The sequence below is a fragment of the Lepisosteus oculatus genome, chromosome 26, assembly GCF_040954835.1.
Source record: "Lepisosteus oculatus isolate fLepOcu1 chromosome 26, fLepOcu1.hap2, whole genome shotgun sequence".
Taxonomy (NCBI): Eukaryota; Metazoa; Chordata; class Actinopteri; order Semionotiformes; family Lepisosteidae; genus Lepisosteus; species Lepisosteus oculatus.
In genome coordinates, this window is record NC_090721.1 from 9,598,865 (window position 1) to 9,618,747 (window position 19,883).

At 50.3% G+C, this 19,883-nt stretch overlaps 1 protein-coding gene across 2 annotated transcripts; it reads right to left on the reverse strand.

The window, feature by feature from the left end:
* Positions 1-7,346: 7,346 nt before the first annotated feature.
* On the reverse strand, positions 7,347-19,390 carry heatr6 (HEAT repeat containing 6). Of its 2 annotated transcripts, none has more exons than XM_069184159.1 (20): positions 19,072-19,390; positions 18,668-18,775; positions 18,154-18,294; positions 17,866-17,981; positions 17,270-17,384; positions 17,020-17,121; positions 16,618-16,764; positions 16,187-16,464; positions 15,828-16,005; positions 15,322-15,507; positions 15,139-15,238; positions 13,979-14,382; positions 13,115-13,237; positions 12,394-12,480; positions 11,872-12,006; positions 11,599-11,721; positions 10,676-10,800; positions 10,392-10,488; positions 9,349-9,553; positions 7,347-8,029 (listed from the first exon to the last, which is right to left on the reverse strand). In XM_069184159.1, exons 1-20 carry the CDS (start codon positions 19,336-19,338, stop codon positions 7,485-7,487), a joined length of 3,582 nt encoding a protein of 1,193 aa, XP_069040260.1. In that variant the 5' UTR covers positions 19,339-19,390; the 3' UTR covers positions 7,347-7,484. The 2 variants fall into 2 exon arrangements, with proteins under 2 accessions (XP_069040260.1, XP_069040259.1); XM_069184158.1 differs by having other exon boundaries at positions 15,322-15,528.
* Positions 19,391-19,883: the final 493 nt, after the last annotated feature.

The following is a 19,883-nucleotide window of genomic DNA, read 5'->3' on the forward strand; positions in this document are numbered from 1 at the left end:
AGGCTTGACCTCCTCTCCCATCACCACCGCCCCCTGTGCAGGAGGCTGATCCCACCGGTGAGCTCGTGAACCGTCTGCTTAACACACACTCGCACCGTCACACTCACAAGCGCAGCCCCCCAGGGGCACTGGGGGGGGGAGGCGCCCCTCTCAAAAACCAAAAAAGCCTCACCCCTCTGCCCAGCCCATTCAACGAGCACTGGCAAGGGACCGGGAGCAGGCGCAAGTTGAACTGGTCCGTGTGAACACCCTGCAGTTTGAAAACACGTGCATGGCGGATTAAAAAAAACGGGGTACACTTCTGAACCAGCCTCTGGGGAGACCTTTCTAACAGTTCACAATGACAATCACCCGACAGCCTCACGCTGGCCTGCCAGTATCCCCTGGGGCACACCAGCCTAATTAATTAATCAGCTTAATTAATGCCCTCTAATGCATTCATCCCCCTGGTCCCAATCAGGTGCGTTTCTCCTTCCATTGCTCCACAGAGCACAGTTTTCACAATAGACTTGCTGGAAGGCCATTTCCCTTTATCATCTCCATGTTCTAGGCTAGCTGCTCGACCCAGCAAGCCCAACATGTGAGGAGCATTTCCCGGCTCTGCCTCTAAGGGGCTCCTGGAGCTGCTTCAGCAGAAGGGTATGCGAAAACTGGAAAACTGGGGCACAAGCCCGCCTCTCTGCTCAGCACGGGGGTGAATACTTCTGTGTCTGAGCGGGGTATGCTTTCCAGGAGTCTCACAGAGTTGGACACACACTGACCACGGGGTAACCCAAGAGCGAAACACCCTCCCACTCCCCAACCCCAAATTTCAAGGTCTGTGTGACCGTAGAAAGAGCAGTCAGGGTTGTGAATATAGCCGCCCAAAGCCTGGAGATAAAGCAACACTTCCTTTACAACCCTTTACAATGTGCTAGGGTGCAGTCTTGTCTGACAGGTTATCTGGGAAAGGGGTTAGGGAGTCATGTGACTGTAACATGACATTTCCGTTCACATTCCAACACGCGCTGCCTGAGAAGCCTCAGGAGTGTGAACGGTCTTCCTTCCCCGACTTCCCTGTTGCGCCCCGAGCAGAGCAGATCACAGGACAAGAACAGACTTACTCCTCCTTTGGTCTCAAAGAGCCATTCCACAGCTGATCTCGGAGAGACTGCTTAACACTCGCCGGTCTGACACTGGACTGTTCTATATTTGCATGGGAGGACAGATGGGATTTAGGAATGGGGGGGGGGGTATCAAGACCACTTTCCACATTAACTGCCCCAACACACACACACCACCAGGTCTAGCACTTTGTGATTCGTTGTGTGGGGTGTTAATCTTGTTCGAAAAAGAGCAAAACAACAGTGGAAACCCAGCGTTCACAGACAGGGCAGCCCTAATGAATGAACAGCTCCAGGCAGAGAGAAGGCTGTTCTGTGTTGTCATCTCAAGCTCTATTGCTTTATGACCAGATTGCTCAACATCACGTGTAGATAAGTGCTGGAGGTTTCCTTAGATAAGTCTGCACTTTATAGAACAAGGGTGCTGCAGGGCACAACTAGGATCCTTCTTAGAGGCTGCTATAGGCTACCCGACTGGAGAGGAAAAAGGAAACGATATTTCATCTCGCAAAGAGCCGATTTTGCACGAGTTAACCCATCCCACTCAAAACGATACTTCTTCCGTGCTCCTGGAGCGCAAGAGAGCCCTGCTTGGCACAACGAGAGGGTACGACTGCTTGGCTGAGATGCTGGGTTGCACATGCAAGCACAGCTGGTGTGCCTCACTGTTAGACCTCCCTTCCCTACCCATCTACAGGCGCTGGCAAAGCAAACACAAGTCACACCTCTTAATAAAGAAGTGCCTCTTTCTTACTCTCTGCTCTTCCCAAGGGCTGGCCTTGCAGGGCCTGGGGAGCTGCTGTGCTGCACACTGCACGAATCAAAGGACAGCTCCGAAGCTCAAACATCTCTTGTCACTTGCTGGGCCTATAAATCAAGCGTTTATGATAAGGTAATTGCATTCTCCTTGAGAACAGCTCATAGGGGAAGGCAGTAAACAGCTGGCCCCAGGGAGGATGAATAATAAGTGCCCTTGCTTCAGGCCTTGCCCTGGGTCATGTGCACTGCGAAGCAGGCAGTGCCCACCACTGCAACTCATCACCGTGACGGGGGGGGCAGAAAGGTGGGCACAGAGGCAGAGTGCATGGGGGTAAACAACAGATCTTTTTCTGAGGTTGAGGGTCTGGCAGGCTCTAGCACAAAGAGCAGCAAATGCAATACGATCAAGTGTTTTTTTTATAGTTCTTGGAGTTCTGAGAACCACACAAATAAAAAAAGGCAAAAAAAACTGTCAGGAAGCCCTTTCCAAATCAAAACCACACATCTATCCCAAATTCTGGGACAAGCAGGCATCTCTATTCCTTGCCAACCCCTAGTTTTTAGGATAGTTTACTTTTTTTTTTGCTATCTGCCGTTTCATAGTGTAAAACTCAGATGTGCTAAAAAAAATCAGCGAGGGAAACTTCACCTCACAAATATGTTTATGGTCCTTTAGACTGTAGCTGGAGCCGGTACCAGCGCTGCAGGTGTTCGTGTAAACAGACTCGACTGGCAGGCCTGCGCAGACGTGCCCACAGAGCTCCTAATTGACGCGAGTCAATCTGCACCCTACGCGCAGCTCTTTCGCTGTGCAGGTGGAACGCAAGAACATCAGTACCTTGAACCCTTCAGACATCCTTAAATTGGCCAATTCTAAATTTGAAAGAAATACGATTCCAAGTAACATTCCATAAACCTGGTCTGTTTTCTTTTTTATTGCCTCATTTAGCGATTTCTTTATACATTTATTTGCACTCATTTTTTATACATTTGGTTTATTACCTTCCAGCCATAAAAAAAGACCTTATCGTCACCATGCGTGCCCTTTATTCACAAATCTCAGCACAGCTACCTCAGGTTTCTAAACCTGTGGCGCAGAGGTGGCTCTGTGGCTCAGGATTGGGCCTGTGGCTGGAAGGTTGCCGGTTCAAATCCTGCGGCTGGCAGAGGAATCCTACTCCGTTGGGCCCCTGAGCAAGGCCCTTAACCCTAACTGCTCCAGGGGCGCTGTACAATGGCTGACCCTGCGCTCTGACCCCCAGCTTCTCTCCCTGTCTGTGTGTCTCATGGAAAGCAAGCTGGGGAGTGTGAAAAGATTAATTCCTAATGCAAGAAATTGTACAGGGCTAATAAAGCAACATTAGCATTATTAAACCACGTCCTGAGAGAGCCATACAGGACAAGAACCGCAACCCTTCTGTTTTCTGTGCCTCAAGAACTGCATAAACACGCCAGCTGTGATTGCGGTTAAGCCAGTGCGACAGTTCGCTATTTCAGAACCAGAGTTTAAGCAGGCGACAGGAACTGCAGCACCTTGACAGGATCAAAGTGCCAAATGCTCTCCAGCTGCTCGCCTTCATCGGCGAATCCAACTGGCAGCACGGGCACGACAGCTGTGGAAATTCATCCACTGCTCTACCCTTACACTCCCAGGAACGCTTAGGAGGCACAAACGGATTCAGCTTAGCACACAGCCAGAGCCATCTCCTCAGCTACAGCAGCTTCTTTTCTTCCTCCGGGCAGGTCGAGAGAACGATCGTTTTTTTTTTCATCCTCTGCAGCACCGGTCTAGAAAACGGAGCGAGCAGCGCAGATCTCGGCAGAGGCAAGAGGGAATCTGGGCGTCTGTAACTCAAGTACTCCCTTTACAGGTCTGCAGGCCAGAATCAATGCTAGCATTGCTGTCTAGGGTGCACCCTGCCTTGTGTGTGTTGCTTGTCAGGATAGGCTTCGGCTACCCTTTGACCCCGGATTGGAAGAAGCCTGTAAAACTTGGATGCATTAAGAATCAGATTCATATTTGCTGCTCATTAAGAAGTCATTATCTGCTGGTTATTGCATATAAATCTGCTCAATGGCTTATGAACAGCATGAAGAGACCTTCTGAAGCATCTAGTGTCTCAGCCAGGACAAGGCAAAGTCTTACTTGAAAACTGAGAGAGGCTGACAGGGGCTCCTGCTGAGGAGATATCTGCAGCCTCTGCGATGACTGTGAAAATGTATTCAGTGCCCGCAGTCAGATCTGTAAGATTAATGGACTTCTCTGTCATATTTTCTCAACTTTGCAGCAAAGAACAGGTTGAATTTGTCCCAGCCCCCCCAACTCTCAAGTAGAAGCCTTTTCCCCACAGGCAAGTGGTGACTTAAGTGACACTCAGGTTCCTGATGTCATCAGGCCCCGTGAGTGCAGGCAAGGGGGTTTGAGTACAAGCCCAGAAATGAGCTGCAAACTAACTGAAACATAGCACGTACTCCACAGGTGTGGTTGGTCAGTTAACAGCACGGCCTTACAGGGGAGAAAAATAAATTTCGAGATCGAGAACTTAAAATCGCTGCGATTCTTCAGGAGAAATGGAAATAAATGCTACATCTCTCTGAAGGGGAAAAAAATTGGGTAAATAGAGTTACGATGAAGTTCATCCAAGAGAATATTTTCCAGAAGAGACCAGGGTCTCTGTTACAGACCTTTCAAGCACCAACCCTGTGCCTGACCCCGAGCGAAACGCAGCCCTGTGTGCTGTAGTATCAGTGCCTATAGCGCTTCATTAATAGGAAGTTATGGGATAATTTTTAACCGTGTTTTGGTCTCGGGGAATCCCTGCCTGGTTGCTAATGATGAACTGTACTGGTTCCTTGTTTCCAATATTAACTGCAGGGGTTTGTTTGCTTCTCAGGATCTGATAAGGATGTGAATGTCTGGTACATGAATTTAAGAAACTGCCCATTTTGCCCCTTTTAGATGTAGATCCATTGGTTGCCACTGAACCAAAACAAGCAAATGATCTCCAAAACAACCACAGCTACCCCTGCTAGCTAAACATAGCACCTTTCTCCACGGCAGTCACTTCTCCCCTCAGCACTATCGCCCACATCGGAATGTTCTAATCGGATCACAGAACCACACCAGTAAGAAACTCCATCGCCATGTTTCATCTCAAATCCTAAAGAACTGGTATGATAATGACCATTTTTACATTCAATTTAATAATACAGGAGTATAGATAGGACCACAAACAATGCCTCAATTCCATGAAGCAGAAAGCCAGGCTTTTAAAATCATTTCAGTTAAAATGACAAAATGGTCAATAGGCCAAGCCAGCAAGATACAGTAGCGTTTTCTAAAGATTTAATCGAGAGGCCTTCAGTCAATCTTCAGTCAAGAAATCAGAATTTAAACCTTATTATGTTAATGACCCCCCTATAGGGGATTTTAGACAGGCAAGCAAGAGATACACAGAATTATTGCAGAAGCCCCTTCCCAAACTAAGCGACAGAGAGGCAGAAGCCTTTCCTCAGCTACTGAAGATCTTGCATAACTTCACTGTGGTGCAATAAAAAGAAAAAAAAATTTGAACAAGGGCACATCTTATCTTACTCAAGGTGCTGTAAAAGAAGCCAAAAGGCTCTTGTTGCTGTGCGGTGATTAGCATCCATATTGCCAAGATTAGATATGGAGGGTTAATGAGGTCAGAGAACAAAGATGCCTGGAGTCTCAGGACCACTGAAAGCCAAGAGGGACTGATCACTAATGTTCCTGCACTATGGAATGGAAGAAACTCTCCTGCTCCAAGAGTGCATCTCTCCCGGCTTCACAAGAACCAATTCCAGAGACTGGGTGCAGCTACAGCCAAGAGGAAAATATCCCGTATCCACACGCAGGCTTTATTATCCAGAATTGTGAATTACAGGCATGTTTATGACCAGAAATGTCTCACACTTTTTATGTTTTTATGGTGTGGCACAATGACACTTCTTTATCACAGCTGAAGCAGCAACAACTGGGCCCCGGTGAACGATGGATTTCTGCCTTCCTGGGGGACCGGCTGTAAACAGAACAGAAACGGGTGGGCTGAGCTTTGCAGAGGAAAGAAAATAAAGACTCCAACGAAACCGAGGGGAAAACAAATTGCTCAAGACTTTGTTGTTGCGATTATTGTAACTAAAACAGAAAGGATTGAGTGCTTCAGCAGTTAAAAAGGGAGTAAAAGTCTGACAGAATACACTGGAATACCTATTTCTACTGGAGAAGCGATGAAGTGCATTTCAAACCAAGAACAAGAGATGCCTAAATAAGCAAGAAGTTGTGGGAGAAGGGCTAACCAGCCATGTTTTTGAGGCCCTGGCTACTTCATAGAAAAAGCTGGATGAGGTCCTGAGATTTATTAACTACCAAACGGACAGGAGGGCAGAACAGGCCCATCTCATTTGTGACATTTATGGTTTTTGGAAGCTACCAGTGTGTGCAGCTTTCGCAAAACACCAAGGACACAGAGTGCAGAGTGCAATACAATACATTACCATTTTCTTTATGCCCAACGGTCCTGTATTTTACCTCCTCGTCCTGGCGCTGGTACGTCTGAAGGGTCATGTGCAGACTGAGGACGTGTGCGTGGGTAGGCCTCCCTCTGCTGGCGAGTCGATAACGCAGCAAACTGGGCGCTGAGCTGGATCGTTCTGCAGCGCTTGATGGGACGGTTTTGCGTAGAATCTTTCAAGGTCAAAGGCTCGGCGACACCGAAGCCTTGCGTCTCCGAGAGAGAACTGCAAAACTTTTGCAGCTCAGCTCACAACCTCCAACAGAAGCACCACCTCCTCAATCAAATGGCTACAGCTCCCCCTCCTGGCCACAGGGGAGAATGTTCTGAATACCACCCCAATGATTGAGGGATTCATAAAAACATTTTAATAATAATTAATAATAATTGCTTACACTTATATAGCGCTTTTCTGGACACTCCACTCAAAGCGCTTTACAGGTAATGGGGACTCCCCTCATTTTGCTCAACACCTCGTGATCGAATGTATTACTTCCAGTTAATTTTCATGCATGTACCTTAATTAAATATTATTTTAATAAGACGCTACCCAGAAAATAAACAGCAGGGTAAAAGGTGTAAAGTTGCATTTGCATCATACAGCTCCACAATGATGATGACCAAAAAACAAAGTAACTGTTACAGGCGTTTATAAGGTGGTGTGCGCCCACTACAAGGATTAAGAATATTATGGGCTGCGAACGTGTAAACTGCACCTACAACAAAAGCAACGAGAAGCTACAGAGGAAATTTTAAAATGAGAATCTCCTATATGCAGGGGAAATAACCCCTTCCTACACAACCATGTGCGCCAGGAGTGTTGTAGTCTCCACCCTTTTAAGGCTGTAGGCTTTTGTGCAATACCTCAAACATACTGTAACACAACCCCCTCCTCCTACCTTAAAATGTAAACTACTTTGCATGCAACTACTTATTGTATACATCAGGATTTATATATTCCATATTTTTATTTCGCGTTTGTCACAGCAGTAACTCAGCCCAGTGGCGTCTGTCCGTCTGGACAGGCCGGGGCTCTGTGGGGTGTTTCAGTCACACGTGCTGGGGCTCCGGCTGTCCTCTTCCCCCCTCAGGCTGGGCTCAGTTCCTTGCAGCTCTTCAGAATGTCCTCCAGAAACGGCACCACTGACGGCAGGGGCCCCTCGGGGCCGTCGTCCCCGGAGAGGTTGCGCAGGTGCCCCAGAGTTCCCTCCAGGACCCTCATCCTCTCCCGGGGCTCCGGACACTCGCCGGGGTCGTCCCCCTCGCCCCCCCCGGTGTGGTAGCGCGCCAGGTACCCCCTGATCGCGGGGCCCCGCTCCGCCAGCGAGGTCCGGATGCGGGGCAGGTCCGCGGGCCGCGCCAGGCCGAGTAGGTGCAGCAGCGCCTGGCAGAGCTGCGCCCGCAGGCTGGCGCAGTACCTGTACTCCAGGAAGTCCTCCGTGTCCTCGCTCCTCTCCAGGGCCAGCGCCAGGGCGGCCCACACCTCCCCAAACTGCTCACCGCTGCCGTACCGCTCCCGGCTGCCCGGCACTGCCAGCGCCATGGCGGACTTGATGCGCACCTTGAAGTTCTTGCAGGACTTCACCACCCCTGTCAAAGCTGAATAGGCGTCCGAGGTCCAGGGGGCAGTGCCTGAGAGGCCGACAGGATGACGGAACAGGAGATGTATAAGTGGCCTTCCAGATATTCAGCTACACCTGCCAGACCACACGTCTGCTGCGCTTTACATACGACACCAACAAGGCTAGGAACTCAGTCCTCATCTCTGACCAAATTTTGAAGCGTAAAAAGCAGGCATATCACCCTGCAGCTCCACTGTCACTCAGCAGGTGTGAGCCTGGTCAGTACCTGGATGGGAGACTCCTGGGAAAAACTAAGGTTGCTGCTGGAAGAGGTGTTAGTGGGGCCAGCAGGGGGCGCTCACCCTGCGGCTCATGTGGGTCCTAATGCCCCAGTGTAGTGACGGGGGCACTATACTGTAAACAGGCGCTGTCCTTCGGATGAGACGTAAAACCGAGGTCCTGACTCTCTGTGGTCATTAAAAATCCCAGGGTGTTTCTCGAAAAGAGTAGGGGTGTAACCCCGGCATCTTGGCCAAATTTCCCCATCGGCCTTTATCAATCATGGCCTCCTAACAATCCCCCTTTGTGAATTGGCTTCATTACTCTGCTCTCCTCCCCACTGATAGCTGATGTGTGGTGAGCGTTCTGGCGCACTATGGCTGCCGTCGCATCATCCAGGTGGGGCTGCACATTGGTGGTGGTGGAGGGGATCCCCATTACCTGTAAAGCGCTTTGAGTGGAGTGTCCAGAAAAAGCGCTATATAAGTGTAAGCAATTATTATTATTATTATTATTATTATTACTGGAAGAGATATTAGAGGGGCCAGAAGGGGGTGCTCAACCTGTGGTCTGTGGGGATCCTAATGTCCCAGTATAGTGACGGGGGACACTATACTGTAAAAGGGTGCCGTCCTCCGGATTAAATGTAAAACCGAGGTCCTGACTCTCTATGGTCATTAAAAATCCCAGGGCGTTTCTCGAAAAGAGTAGGGGTGTTACCCTGGTGTCCTGGCCAAATTTCCCCCTGGCCTTTACTAATCATGGCCTCCTAATAATCCCCATCTCTTAACTGGCTTCATCACTCTGCTCTCCTCCCCACTGAGAGCTGGTGTGTGGGGAGTGTACTGGTGCATCATCCAGGTGGGGCTGCACACTGGTGGGGGTGGAGGGGATCCCCATTACCTGTAAAGCACTTTGAGTGGAGTGTCCAGAAAAGTGCTATATAAGTGTAAGGAAGTATTATTATTAACTCTGCCCATCTGTGAGCAAATAATGGAGGACGTGAAATAATTTGGTTCAAGGCTTTTCACGGAAAGCCAGCAGCTGAACTGTCTTTGTTCTGCGGCCTTGGGCAGCTCCCTGGTTCGTCACGGGACACGGCTGGCTCACCTAGCGGCAGGGCGGGGTTGCGGAAGGCGTTGCCGAGGGCGTAGCAGGCGTTCCAGCGCACCTTCATGGTGGCGTCGCCGCCCACCGTGCCGATCAGCGCCCGCACCGCCTCCTCCAGCGGCCCGGCGAAGCTCGGGCGGGACACGTGCTGCGGCTGCAGGAAGTGCAGCAGGTTGCCCAGGGCGCGCACCGCATTGCTCTTGACCTGCGCCGGGACAGAGAGAGAACCTGCGTCAGCCAGCAGCCATGTCACCCTGCAACTCACAACTGGCTGCCCCACTGGAGCTCAGCAGGTGTGAGCCTGGTCAGTACCTGGATGGGAGACCTCCTGGGAAAAACTAAGGCTGCTGCTGGAAGAGGTGTTAGTGGTATCTGATATCTGATGTGTGGTGATATCTGATATCTGATGTGTGGGGAGCGTTCTGGCGCACTATGGCTGCCGTCGCATCATCCAGGTGGGGCTGCACACTGATGGTGGGAGTGGAGGGGATCCCCATTACCTGTAAAGCGCTTTGAGTGGAGTGTCCAGAAAAGTGCTATATAAGTGTAAGCAATTATTATTACAACTGGAGGCCTTTCTGAAAAGCCACTGAGAGCACCACTCAGTGCCAAGAGCACTGCCCTGCTGCACATACCAGGGCTGACTAATCCGGGCCAAGCAGGGCCAGTGAGACTGCAGGATTCAGTCCAACTCTTCACAAGCTGAACTAACTGGTTATTGGCTTAATAGGATGAATAGACAAACTCCTTTGGGAGGTGCTTTTATTCAAAACAAGACACAACCAGACAGCTTCTCCCTCTTCCTAGATTTTAAAAAAGCTGGAGAGAACCTGCAGACACACTGGCCCTCCAGGTCTGGAATTAGCGCCACTATATATCATAAAGTTCTGGACAGGTACTCAACATGGCAGGAAAGGAATGAGACTTTGTCAAGGTGGGGGGGGTATAAACAGACATCTTTAGATCACATGGAGTTCCTACAAACATGACAGCACTCTATAGCCGTGTCTCCCAAGCCTAGTAATGTAGCAGTGATGCGTTACCCTGTCCTTGTCATTGGAAGCCTGCGTTGCAGATTTCAACATCTTCAGCAGCAGCAAATCGCAGAACTCCTCCTGGAAGCCCTGGCCCACCGACTCCCTGCAGACAGGAGGAGGAGGAGGCAGAGAGAAGGATGGAGATGGGTAAACAGCAGTGAGAAATCTGTCCCCATGGACACAGCCGCGTACGTCTACCTAAATCGGAAAAGCAAGCCAAATCGAGCCGCTGTTGGCAGGGTGCAGGGTGCCCGTGGGCAGCGCGGGAGCGAGGCCAAGCCGAGACTCACATGTTGACAATCAGCGTGTCGGTCAGGTTGCCCAGCGACCAGGCGGCCTTGGCACGCACGTTTGGAGAGCGGTCATCCAGACAGGCCAGGATGGCGTTGGCCGCGTCGGCTACAAACATCACATCCTTGGGGGGGGGGTTTGAGAGGGCAGGAGAAGAGAGAGAGGGTGGCAGCGTGAGAAGGCGGGGTGCCAAAGCCTTATTCAGAAAGAAGAGGACACATTCCAAAATGGGATTCATTGGAAAATCATTGGAGAGCTTAACCCCTGTCAGCTATATCACACAGGAGGTCATCAGTACTTTTCGCCACTATTAAACACCCGGGCATAAAGTCTCAGATCATTATATTCACCATTCACTGTGCGTCATACCATCTACAACTACTGACAATAATCTAAATAAATTCCTGCATTTTGGTTTATATTCTGACTCTCTGTGGTCATGAAAAAACCCAGGGTGTTTCACAAATAGAGTAGGGGTGCTTCACCGGCGTCCTGGCCAAATTTCCCCCTGGCCTTTACAAATCATGGCCTCCTAATAATCCCCCTCTCTGAACTGGCTTCATCACTCTGCTCTCCTCCCCACTGAGAGCTGGTGTGGGGAGAGTACTGGCGCATCATCCAGGTGGGGCTGCACACTGGTGGTGGTGGAGGGGATCCCCATTACCTGTAAAGCGCTTTGTGTGGAGTGTCCAGAAAAGCGCTATATAAGTGTAAGGAAGTATTATTAAATTGTACCCATATTATAGCTAACTGAAGGTGCAAACACTTTACAGTACCGTAGCCGGACAGAGGGAAGGGAAAGAAAGAATACAAATAGTAAAGAAAAAAACCTAAATGAATCTAAATCTAAAAAAACAAAAACAAAATTGGAAGACGACAGAAAAGGTCTGAAAAAAAAAAAGCCGTTCCGCGGGCATCTGACCTCTCGAAGGCAGGGGAAGAGGACGTAGACGCCCAGCGCCCGCACAGCTGCCGCCTTCACAAGGGAGTTCTCGCTGTAGGTGAGACCCAGCAGCACGGTGATGCACAGGACCTGGCTCTTATCCTGTGGGAGAGACACACAGGGGGCTGTAGGACGTGCCCTTCACCTCCAAAGTCAAGGGCTCGGGTACTCTGCAGTGGGGGGAAACTCATTGCGATCCCCAGTTTCAAGGGAGGTAAATCTTTCGCAAGCAGGTTGGACCTGGGATCTCACCGGCAAGCAGCAGAAGGCCTCTGGCAGGATGGAGGAAAGGGTGTCGCAGGCGCTGGTCTGCAGAGTGGGGTGCTGCTCGCTCTGCAGGGCCCCCGTCAGTGGCCCCCCCAGCACCTCTGTCCAGAACTGGACAACCTAGAGCACAGGGGGGGACCAATCAGCAATACAGAGAGACACAGACGAGGCCGACCACAGGGCAGAGAGACCCTAACAGGTCCAGCACAGGACAAATAGAAACACACAAAGGACTGATCTTCAGACCTGCCTCCACAACCTCATGGACACTAACTGCTAAAATTAACTGGACCCACTGGACACAGCCTGAAGCAGGAACAATCAAACCAAAGAGCAAAAGACAAATGACGGAGCTTGGGAGGGAGCTAGGAAAGACTAGAGTCACCACATTTCATTGAACAGCTGTCCCACTGCAGAGAAACAACGCTCACTCTCAAGAAACTGTGCTGCATTCGAAAATCTAAAACCTGTTGAGTTACGGGCTGTGGGGAGCAGACAATTACTCACTTGGCTGACGGGGACTCTGCAGTGTGGAGGAACAGGAGAATCTGCCTTGTACTGCTGGATAGTTCCTGACCCCAGCTCCTCCAGCAGCTGAGCGAGAAAGAAAAACGAGTCAGGATCAGACAGTGCTATGAACTCACAGAAATGGTCTTACTAAGCAATTTCAGCCACACTGTCTCCTTGCTTTTTTTTTAGTCAAGCTTTCACTAAACCAAGTCTCTCATTGACATTACACGCCACCGATGTTTAGCATGTGATGGTGTATACAGATACTCAGGCTTATGAAAAAGGTAATGCAAGGTAATGCACATGGCTCAAGGCAAATAGAGTGGAGGTTAAAGAAATATTTCCCTGTCTGCAAAGTGGATTAACTCCAGGGCAGTGAAGGCTGGGAAAAATAAGGGGTTACCACATTATAATAACTGAACATGGATGTGGTGGGTTCACTTCTTTATAGAGTCTTCCTTTTGTTAACGCCTTTAGAACTTGCAATGTTGTAGACCATCAAGAATAGGACTAGCCTTGGAAATCATTTTATTCCAAGAACGTTATCTTGTTTCATAAGCTCAACATTCAGGTCGCAGTGATGTCTCAGGAGGAAGAACTCTAGGAAAACAAACATGCATTTGGTAAAACTTGCAGCTAGCTCGGCCTTCAATCTCTTTGTCCAATTCCTGCTCTTTACACAAACTAGACGTCAAAACTCTCGATCAGAACCTCTCACCTTGGCCCCATGCAACTGGATGGAGGGGTCGGCCTCCTTCAGGCACTGCGCACTGACCTCTCCCAGCTGTAGGATGGAGGACTGGGCGATGGAGAAATACCCCTTCACCAGGTGAGCCAGCACCTGTCAACACACAGCACTGCCACTAAGGAACCACTCATGGGGATGAGAAGAGAAGTACTGCAAAAAAGAACTGCAGGTGCAGTCTCCGGCATTTCCTCCTCTGTTTCAGAACTAAATTGGCAAGACTGGCCCTGTAAATCAGTCTATTCCTAACAAAAAAAACGTTCCCTTTCTTTACTATAAATGACATCTCCTGTTGCTGGGGCAGAAATACCCGCGGTGACCCGCAGATTCTCTCATCTTGGACTCCCTCCCCAACAAACTCAAACACTTCTGAACCCATTTGTTAACATTCAGCCGAGCAATAAAGCTCCTAATTAGTGGTGCATAGGAGACAGCTGCACCGAGTCCTGGCTTTGATTCCAGAATGAGTTGCCTTCTGTGTGGAGTCTGCATGTTCACCCACGTCCATCAGGCTTCTATATATACACACACACACTCTTCCTATGAGTGGGTGTTTGCACCCTGAGTAGTCCACATTTTGCACCCTGTGTTTCTGTGACAGGCGCCAGGTTGTGGTGACCTCGACCAGGAATGAGGGGATGACCAACATTTAAAGAGTAAAGCAGATGGTTAAAAACCATGTACTGCAAACGCAGGCAGACACAGCGCTCACGAACGGCCACCTCTGCCTTCCTTTCCAGCCCATCCCAGAAAAGCCATCTCACCTTCTTGACGTGAGCAGCTTTTGTTTGACCTGTAACCTCCTAAGCGGCGCAAAGCAACGGCAGTCGTCATCACCTGCAGGGCCTCCAGCCGCACGGGCGAGGGCTCGAAGGGGCTGCCCGTGGCCGTGCCCGCGTCGCTGTCCGAGTGGGGGCCCTCGCGGGGGAGGGTGACCAGCGACACGCACAGGCGCAGCAACCAGCAGGGCTCGTCTTCCGTGGGGCTCTCGACGGGGGGGTCCCGAGACACAGGAGGAGAGGCTTTCCCGGTGCTGGGGTGAGAGGGGGGGTTTCTCCAGTTCTCGGAGCAAGATGAGGGCATCTGGGGATTCTGGGGTGTCACCCCGCCGCTGCCGCTGCTGCTGCTGCTCCCTCCTGAGGTGCCTGGCTGCCGTAACAGGAGCTCGACCTCGGGCAGCGGGGGGTGGGCCGACAGAATAGCGCCCAAGAGCGTGAGGCTGGACACCCGCACATTGACATCTGGCACAGAGGGACAGAGGGGGAGATGCAAGGAGAGAAGCCGGCAGCCATATCACACTGCAGCTCACAACTGGCAGCCCACTGAAGCCCAGCAAATGTGAGCCTGGTCAGCACCTGGAAGACCCCCCAAGGTGTTAGTGGGGTCAGCAGGGGGCGCTCACGCCGTGGTCTGAGTCGGTCCTCATGCCCCAGGATAGTGACGGGGACACTAAACTGTAAAAAGGCCCCAGCCTTCAGATGAGATGTAAATCAAAGATCCTGACTCTCTGTGGTCATTAAAAATCCCAGGGTGTTTCTGAAAAGAGTAGGGGTGTTACCCTGGTGTCCTGGCCAAATTTCCCCCTGGCCTTTACCAATCATGGCCTCCTAATAATCCCCATCTCTGAACTGGCTTCATCACTCTGCTCTCCTCCCCACTGAGAGCTGATGTGTGGGGAGAGGACTGGTGCATCATCCAGGTGGGGCTGCACACTGGTGGTGGTGGAGGGGATCCCCATTACCTGTAAAGCTCTTTGAGTGGAGTGCCCAGAAAAGCGCTATATAAGTGTAAGCAATTATTATTATTATTATAATTCACTTTGCATCTACATGTCACCTCTCAACCATCCCACGTTAATCTGCTCTTTCGAAGTCCAGCTCTCATCAAACAGCAACACCCCAGCGTTCCCAGTGCAAAGCTACTGCAGGAGGACGGAAGTTAAAGGAAAGCGAGGGGTTTCGATGGAGGAACTGCAGCAGCAGTAAGGACAAGCATACCTCTGTGGCGGATGTAGGGCTTGATCTGCCTCCAGAGTGGGCTGAGCAGGCCGGGTCTCAGTCGGCTGTAAGGCGCATTGGACACCAGGGTGGCCAGGCACTGAAACACAGAGGCGGGCCGTGAGGTCCGGGCGGGCCCGTGGCGGGTAGCGCGCAGGTGCTGTGCCCGGGAGCGGCCCGTACCTTGATGACCTGGGTGAGCGTCTGCGAGGAGGACTCGGCCAGCAGCGCCAGCAGGAGGCAGCGGTGCAGCTCGCGGAGGCCAGCTGCCAGCGTCGCAGAGAAGGGGGTGAAGGCGCGCCGCTGGGCGCTGGTGTCTTCTGCCGCCGACAGGAACTGCCGCGAGCCCTCCAGCATGGCCGACAGCACCTGCAGGGCCCCAGCACGCGCCTGAGTGCCAAGACAGAGGGAGACTGGCAACACTGGGCTGGTTTATACCCACACTAGCGGACTAGAACAATATAGAAGGCCACTTGAAAATCCACTAACTACAACACAGACAAAAGTGGATCTCCAGTTCCGTTCCCACAAGTGTTGCGCTAACTGACTTTGAAAAAAGTGCATTCTCAAATTCCTGCAATGCTGCTTACGTGCTACAGTAACAATGCAATAACCCAGTTCTACAGACCACCCTGACCCTACTAGAGACCTCACGTGTGTCTCTGATTGGCCCAGGCAGCTGCACTGACCTTGGGGGAGGGGTCCTTGAGCACAATGGTGAGCAGAGTGAGGGAGGGGGGGCTGCCAGTCCCGGGGGCATCAGGGATGAAGGAGGACCAGTAGCCATACAGAACCTTCTTCTCCACACACTTCACTGTGGACAGGAAGCAGTGCAGTGCCCCCTGCCGGACCTTCGTCTGGTACAGCCTAGAAAACGGGTGCATAGGGGACTTGGTAAGAGGTAAGGACACCTGAAGCACATACACCTCCACACTGTGCTGTAAGCCAGAAGCACAGCTGCATATCTCATGATCTGATGAAGAGATCAGTGAGGCGTCTAAGGCATCAGCCTTTCTGCACTCGTGAGGTGAACAGCTGGATACAACACCTCATTTTGCTTTGCATGCTGCCCTCTGGGTCGGAGAACTCCGAATCCGAGCTGCTGACCATCTTCTTCCAGAGGGGGTACAAGGGGCGGGCGTGGTCTTGCCCTGCATGGCGGTAGAGAGATCCAGGGTTTTTAGGAATCTGACTCCCCCAACCCAGGGGGTCTCCTCCCCCTGCGCCCTCCTTCGGAGGATCTGCCCCAGCCTCTGGAGCCTCTTCATCCCTCTTGCCCTCCAATCCCGCCTTCCGGCTCCGCCCGCGAGATTTCCTCCGTTTATTCTGCCAATGAAAATATTTAAAGCAATGAATCTTTCCCCCCTCCCCAAGGAAATACAGCTCAGGGAAGAGTTTATCACCCATTATGGAAACCTCTCCCCTTCTGAAAGGGCTTTTTAGTTTTACCCACGTATCGAATCCAGAAAAGATACATACCCCTGTCTGTCTTGGAGTGCAATGGGTGTCCTGTGGCATTTCAGGTTTCACAGAAGAGGGGGAGCCCTCGTACTGCGGGAGGGGAGCAGGGTAGAGGACAGCTGGGATCTCCAGGGTCACCCCAGGCAGCCCAAAGAACATGTATTTCTAACAGAAGAGACACAAGGTTACTGCAGTGCTGCCGTCTGAGAAGCAATTACACTGTTAATCAAAGCAGACTAGAAACATCTTCAGAAACAGCTGTATCCAGGGCATTGTGCTCCTAGATTGTAATGCAGCGCACCTGAAAACTCACACCTACACCAGCACGGCTCTACTCACTCTTGTAACAAGAGCAAGCTTGCGCACACTGAATGCAAAGCTAACTTGCTATGCCACATGCCTTTAGAGACCCATCTGTACCTTCAGTGCAGCCAGCAAAGAGCCCAGCTGTTCATCAAGCCCCAGTTTCAGTTTCCCTCCATTCAGAGAGCACTGCATGCCCTTCAGTGCATTCTGCAGCAGCTGTGAAAAGAAGAACCGAATCCGTTGAGAAAGATGTCTCTCACAAACCTTCCCCTCTGTAGCTGGACATAACTTCTGTTTTATCAGCACTACGCAAATGAAGATTTTCATATTACATGCGGGGGGAAAAAGAACTGGTTTGTCTCACCGTGCAGAACATGATATCATCCACACCGGGAGGTTTGGCGGACTGGAGCACCTGGAGGAAGGTCCTGAAGCAGATGTTTCGATATGGCTCTTCCAGATAGGGCTGTCCAGGGATACTGATGTTGCACAGAAGGACAAAAAAAAAGTGAGCAAGTCCACAGCTGACCTTCCAGAGCACTCCGCCATCATCCAGACTCCAGCAATCCCGAGGAGGAGCACGGACAAATGTGAGGAAACGATATGGGGATGGGGAGGGAACTCTCATAAGAGAAGAAGCTGTGATTTTGTTTTACAAAATCTGAAACTCAGTGCATCCAAAGTATAAAACCTATTCCATCTGAGATGTAATGAAATATGAAAATTACACCCAGAACAGGAAATACCTCCATCTCAGTGAAAAATCATAGCTGCACTACTTAAGGCCAAATAAGTGTTGATCGCATGCAAACAATTTATGAAAAACCTCTTCAGTTCTTCAGCTATATTTTAGTCATGTACACAACAGTCAGGTGTTTGCAGGGGGAAGTCCAGCCCTTTCTACTATTGCTGTACCGATTCTACAGCAGTGTGTGCTGAGGTAAAGAAACCAGAGTTTACCCCAGACACAGGTTGGCCATGCAGTGTATCGCTGCCCGGCGCAGTTCCACATCGGGCTGGCGGGGGTCGCTGTAGAGCAGCAGGATCCCATCGTGGCCCAGCAAGCTGGGGAGATGCTGGGATGGAAAGGAAAGAGCAATCATTTCCTTCTATCACTAATATGAGAAAATGAGGTTGGCAGATGGTGCTGAAATGGATTACTCACGAGGAAGCTGTTAGACTGGAACCATAAGTATACAGAGAATGAGAGGGGTTGCTGGAAAGCTAGTAAGATCAATCAAACCGTACCCTTTGGCACTTGGGCCCATTGCCATAGACCAGGGCAGCCAAAGCCCGTAGAATCTCACTGTGGGTCCAAGAACTGCAGACATGCAGTGCCTTGATGGAGTACGACACCAGGGAGTCCAGACTCTGCTCATCCACAATCACCTGCAGGGGGGTAATGAAAACACCAGTCACAAAAGGAGCTGACTACAACACTTACATTTAAAAAAAAAAAACTGTCCATTAAGCTCTTCATGCCATGGTAATCATCAATCCTGTGCCCTGTGCTTGCAGTCTGAGTCCACACAAGAATATCCAGCTATGATTAATGAAAGTGGGTTACAGGTGAGGCAAAAATAATGATAAACAACAATATAACAATGAGCACTGTCCCTCTAAATCCTGTTCTCACTGGGCACGGATTTGGTTGATCAAGGTCAGATCTTTTGCATTTCTGGATTGTAACAACCAGTTAAACAACATTAAACAATTTTTCTTTCATCACAGACAGAGAGATCACCACACACACACACACTACCTGAAGCCGGTTGAGGAGGTGATGAATCAGCTGACACAGCTTGCTGACGAGATGCTCCTGGCTGAAGGGGACAAGTCGACTGGCCTGAAGGAGCAGGGCGCAGACATCCTGGAAAACAAGACCGACCCCGGGTGAGCAGTGACACTACACCGCACAAACTGCCTGCCAGCTTCAAAAATATTTCCCGCTTTCCTCTTTCCGGACAGAAAGAAAAACAATCGATCTTAATGAAACTTCAATTCAATCGCAAACCGCAAATCTACACCGGGAATTGGCGACTACCATAAAAAAGATCGCCTTTTATGTGCTACAGTTATCATCAAGCGGCTAAACCAACTCCCTTTTTTAATACGAACCTTTAAACACCTGCAAAAGAATACGCTTACTTCTTAATGTTTACTCACCGCTGGGCTAATGTTAGCGTTATCGCCGTAGTTATTTGTGTAGTTTTCAGAGATCAGCTGGTCAAAGAGGAGGTTCATCTCAGTTTTGGAGCTCTCGCTGTCGGACGGGTGGAGCGCACATAGTTTGGAGTAACAGCGGCTGAACTGGCCGCCCGACCCCGCTGCCCCAGATTCGGTAACCCCAGTACAAGCTGCGAGCTGGCAGCTTACGGTATCGCCGTAGGAAAGCGGCAGAGCCGTCCTCAATGGCACCGTTTTAGCAGCCATGACAGTCACAGAGGCGTGGGCAAGGGGGGGAGGGGTTGCGATGGAAACCAGTATCTACATCCGGGGTCGCGAAGGCGGGTCTAGTGACAGCATCCTGTTTGTTTCTCGCATTCGGTGGTGCTCTTTGATATGGCACTACACAGTGACATTTGCGGTGATAAAATAAACTTAACGTATACGTTTGAACATTAATATGAGTAACGGCACTGTAGAGAATATAGCTAGATAGGAATGAAACGAATCACATTATGCCTCTGATAGTTTTTCAGTAAAAAGTGCAACAATGCGTGTAGTAAAAAACTAATTGGATCATAACAAAACAACTAAAATGAGAAGTTTTTCACCAGGAGATCCCTTGTTCGTGCAAAACTTCAGTTTGGGGCCGAAATGGATACCTGCTTCCATAGAGACGTGCTCAGGCCCTGTGTCGTATACAGTGATCATATGAAAAGGACAGAGAATGCGCAGACATGTTGATCAAATCAGAAAACGTTATTTAGATCCAAGTCCATCACTGGATAGCTCCTCAGAGGGAGATAGAGGAT

Excerpts from the sequence above, each read along its gene's own strand:
- heatr6 (XM_069184158.1), bottom strand. The coding sequence starts at position 19,338 with ATGGCTGCTAAAACGGTGCCATTGAGGACGGCTCTGCCGCTTTCCTAC. Across the intron at positions 10,801-11,598 it reads TCTTCCCCTGCCTTCGAGAG|GATGTGATGTTTGTAGCCGA; the intron begins GTCAGATGCCCG and ends CCCCCCCCCAAG. Across the intron at positions 9,554-10,391 it reads CTTCCAATGACAAGGACAGG|GTCAAGAGCAATGCGGTGCG; the intron begins GTAACGCATCAC and ends GTCCCGGCGCAG.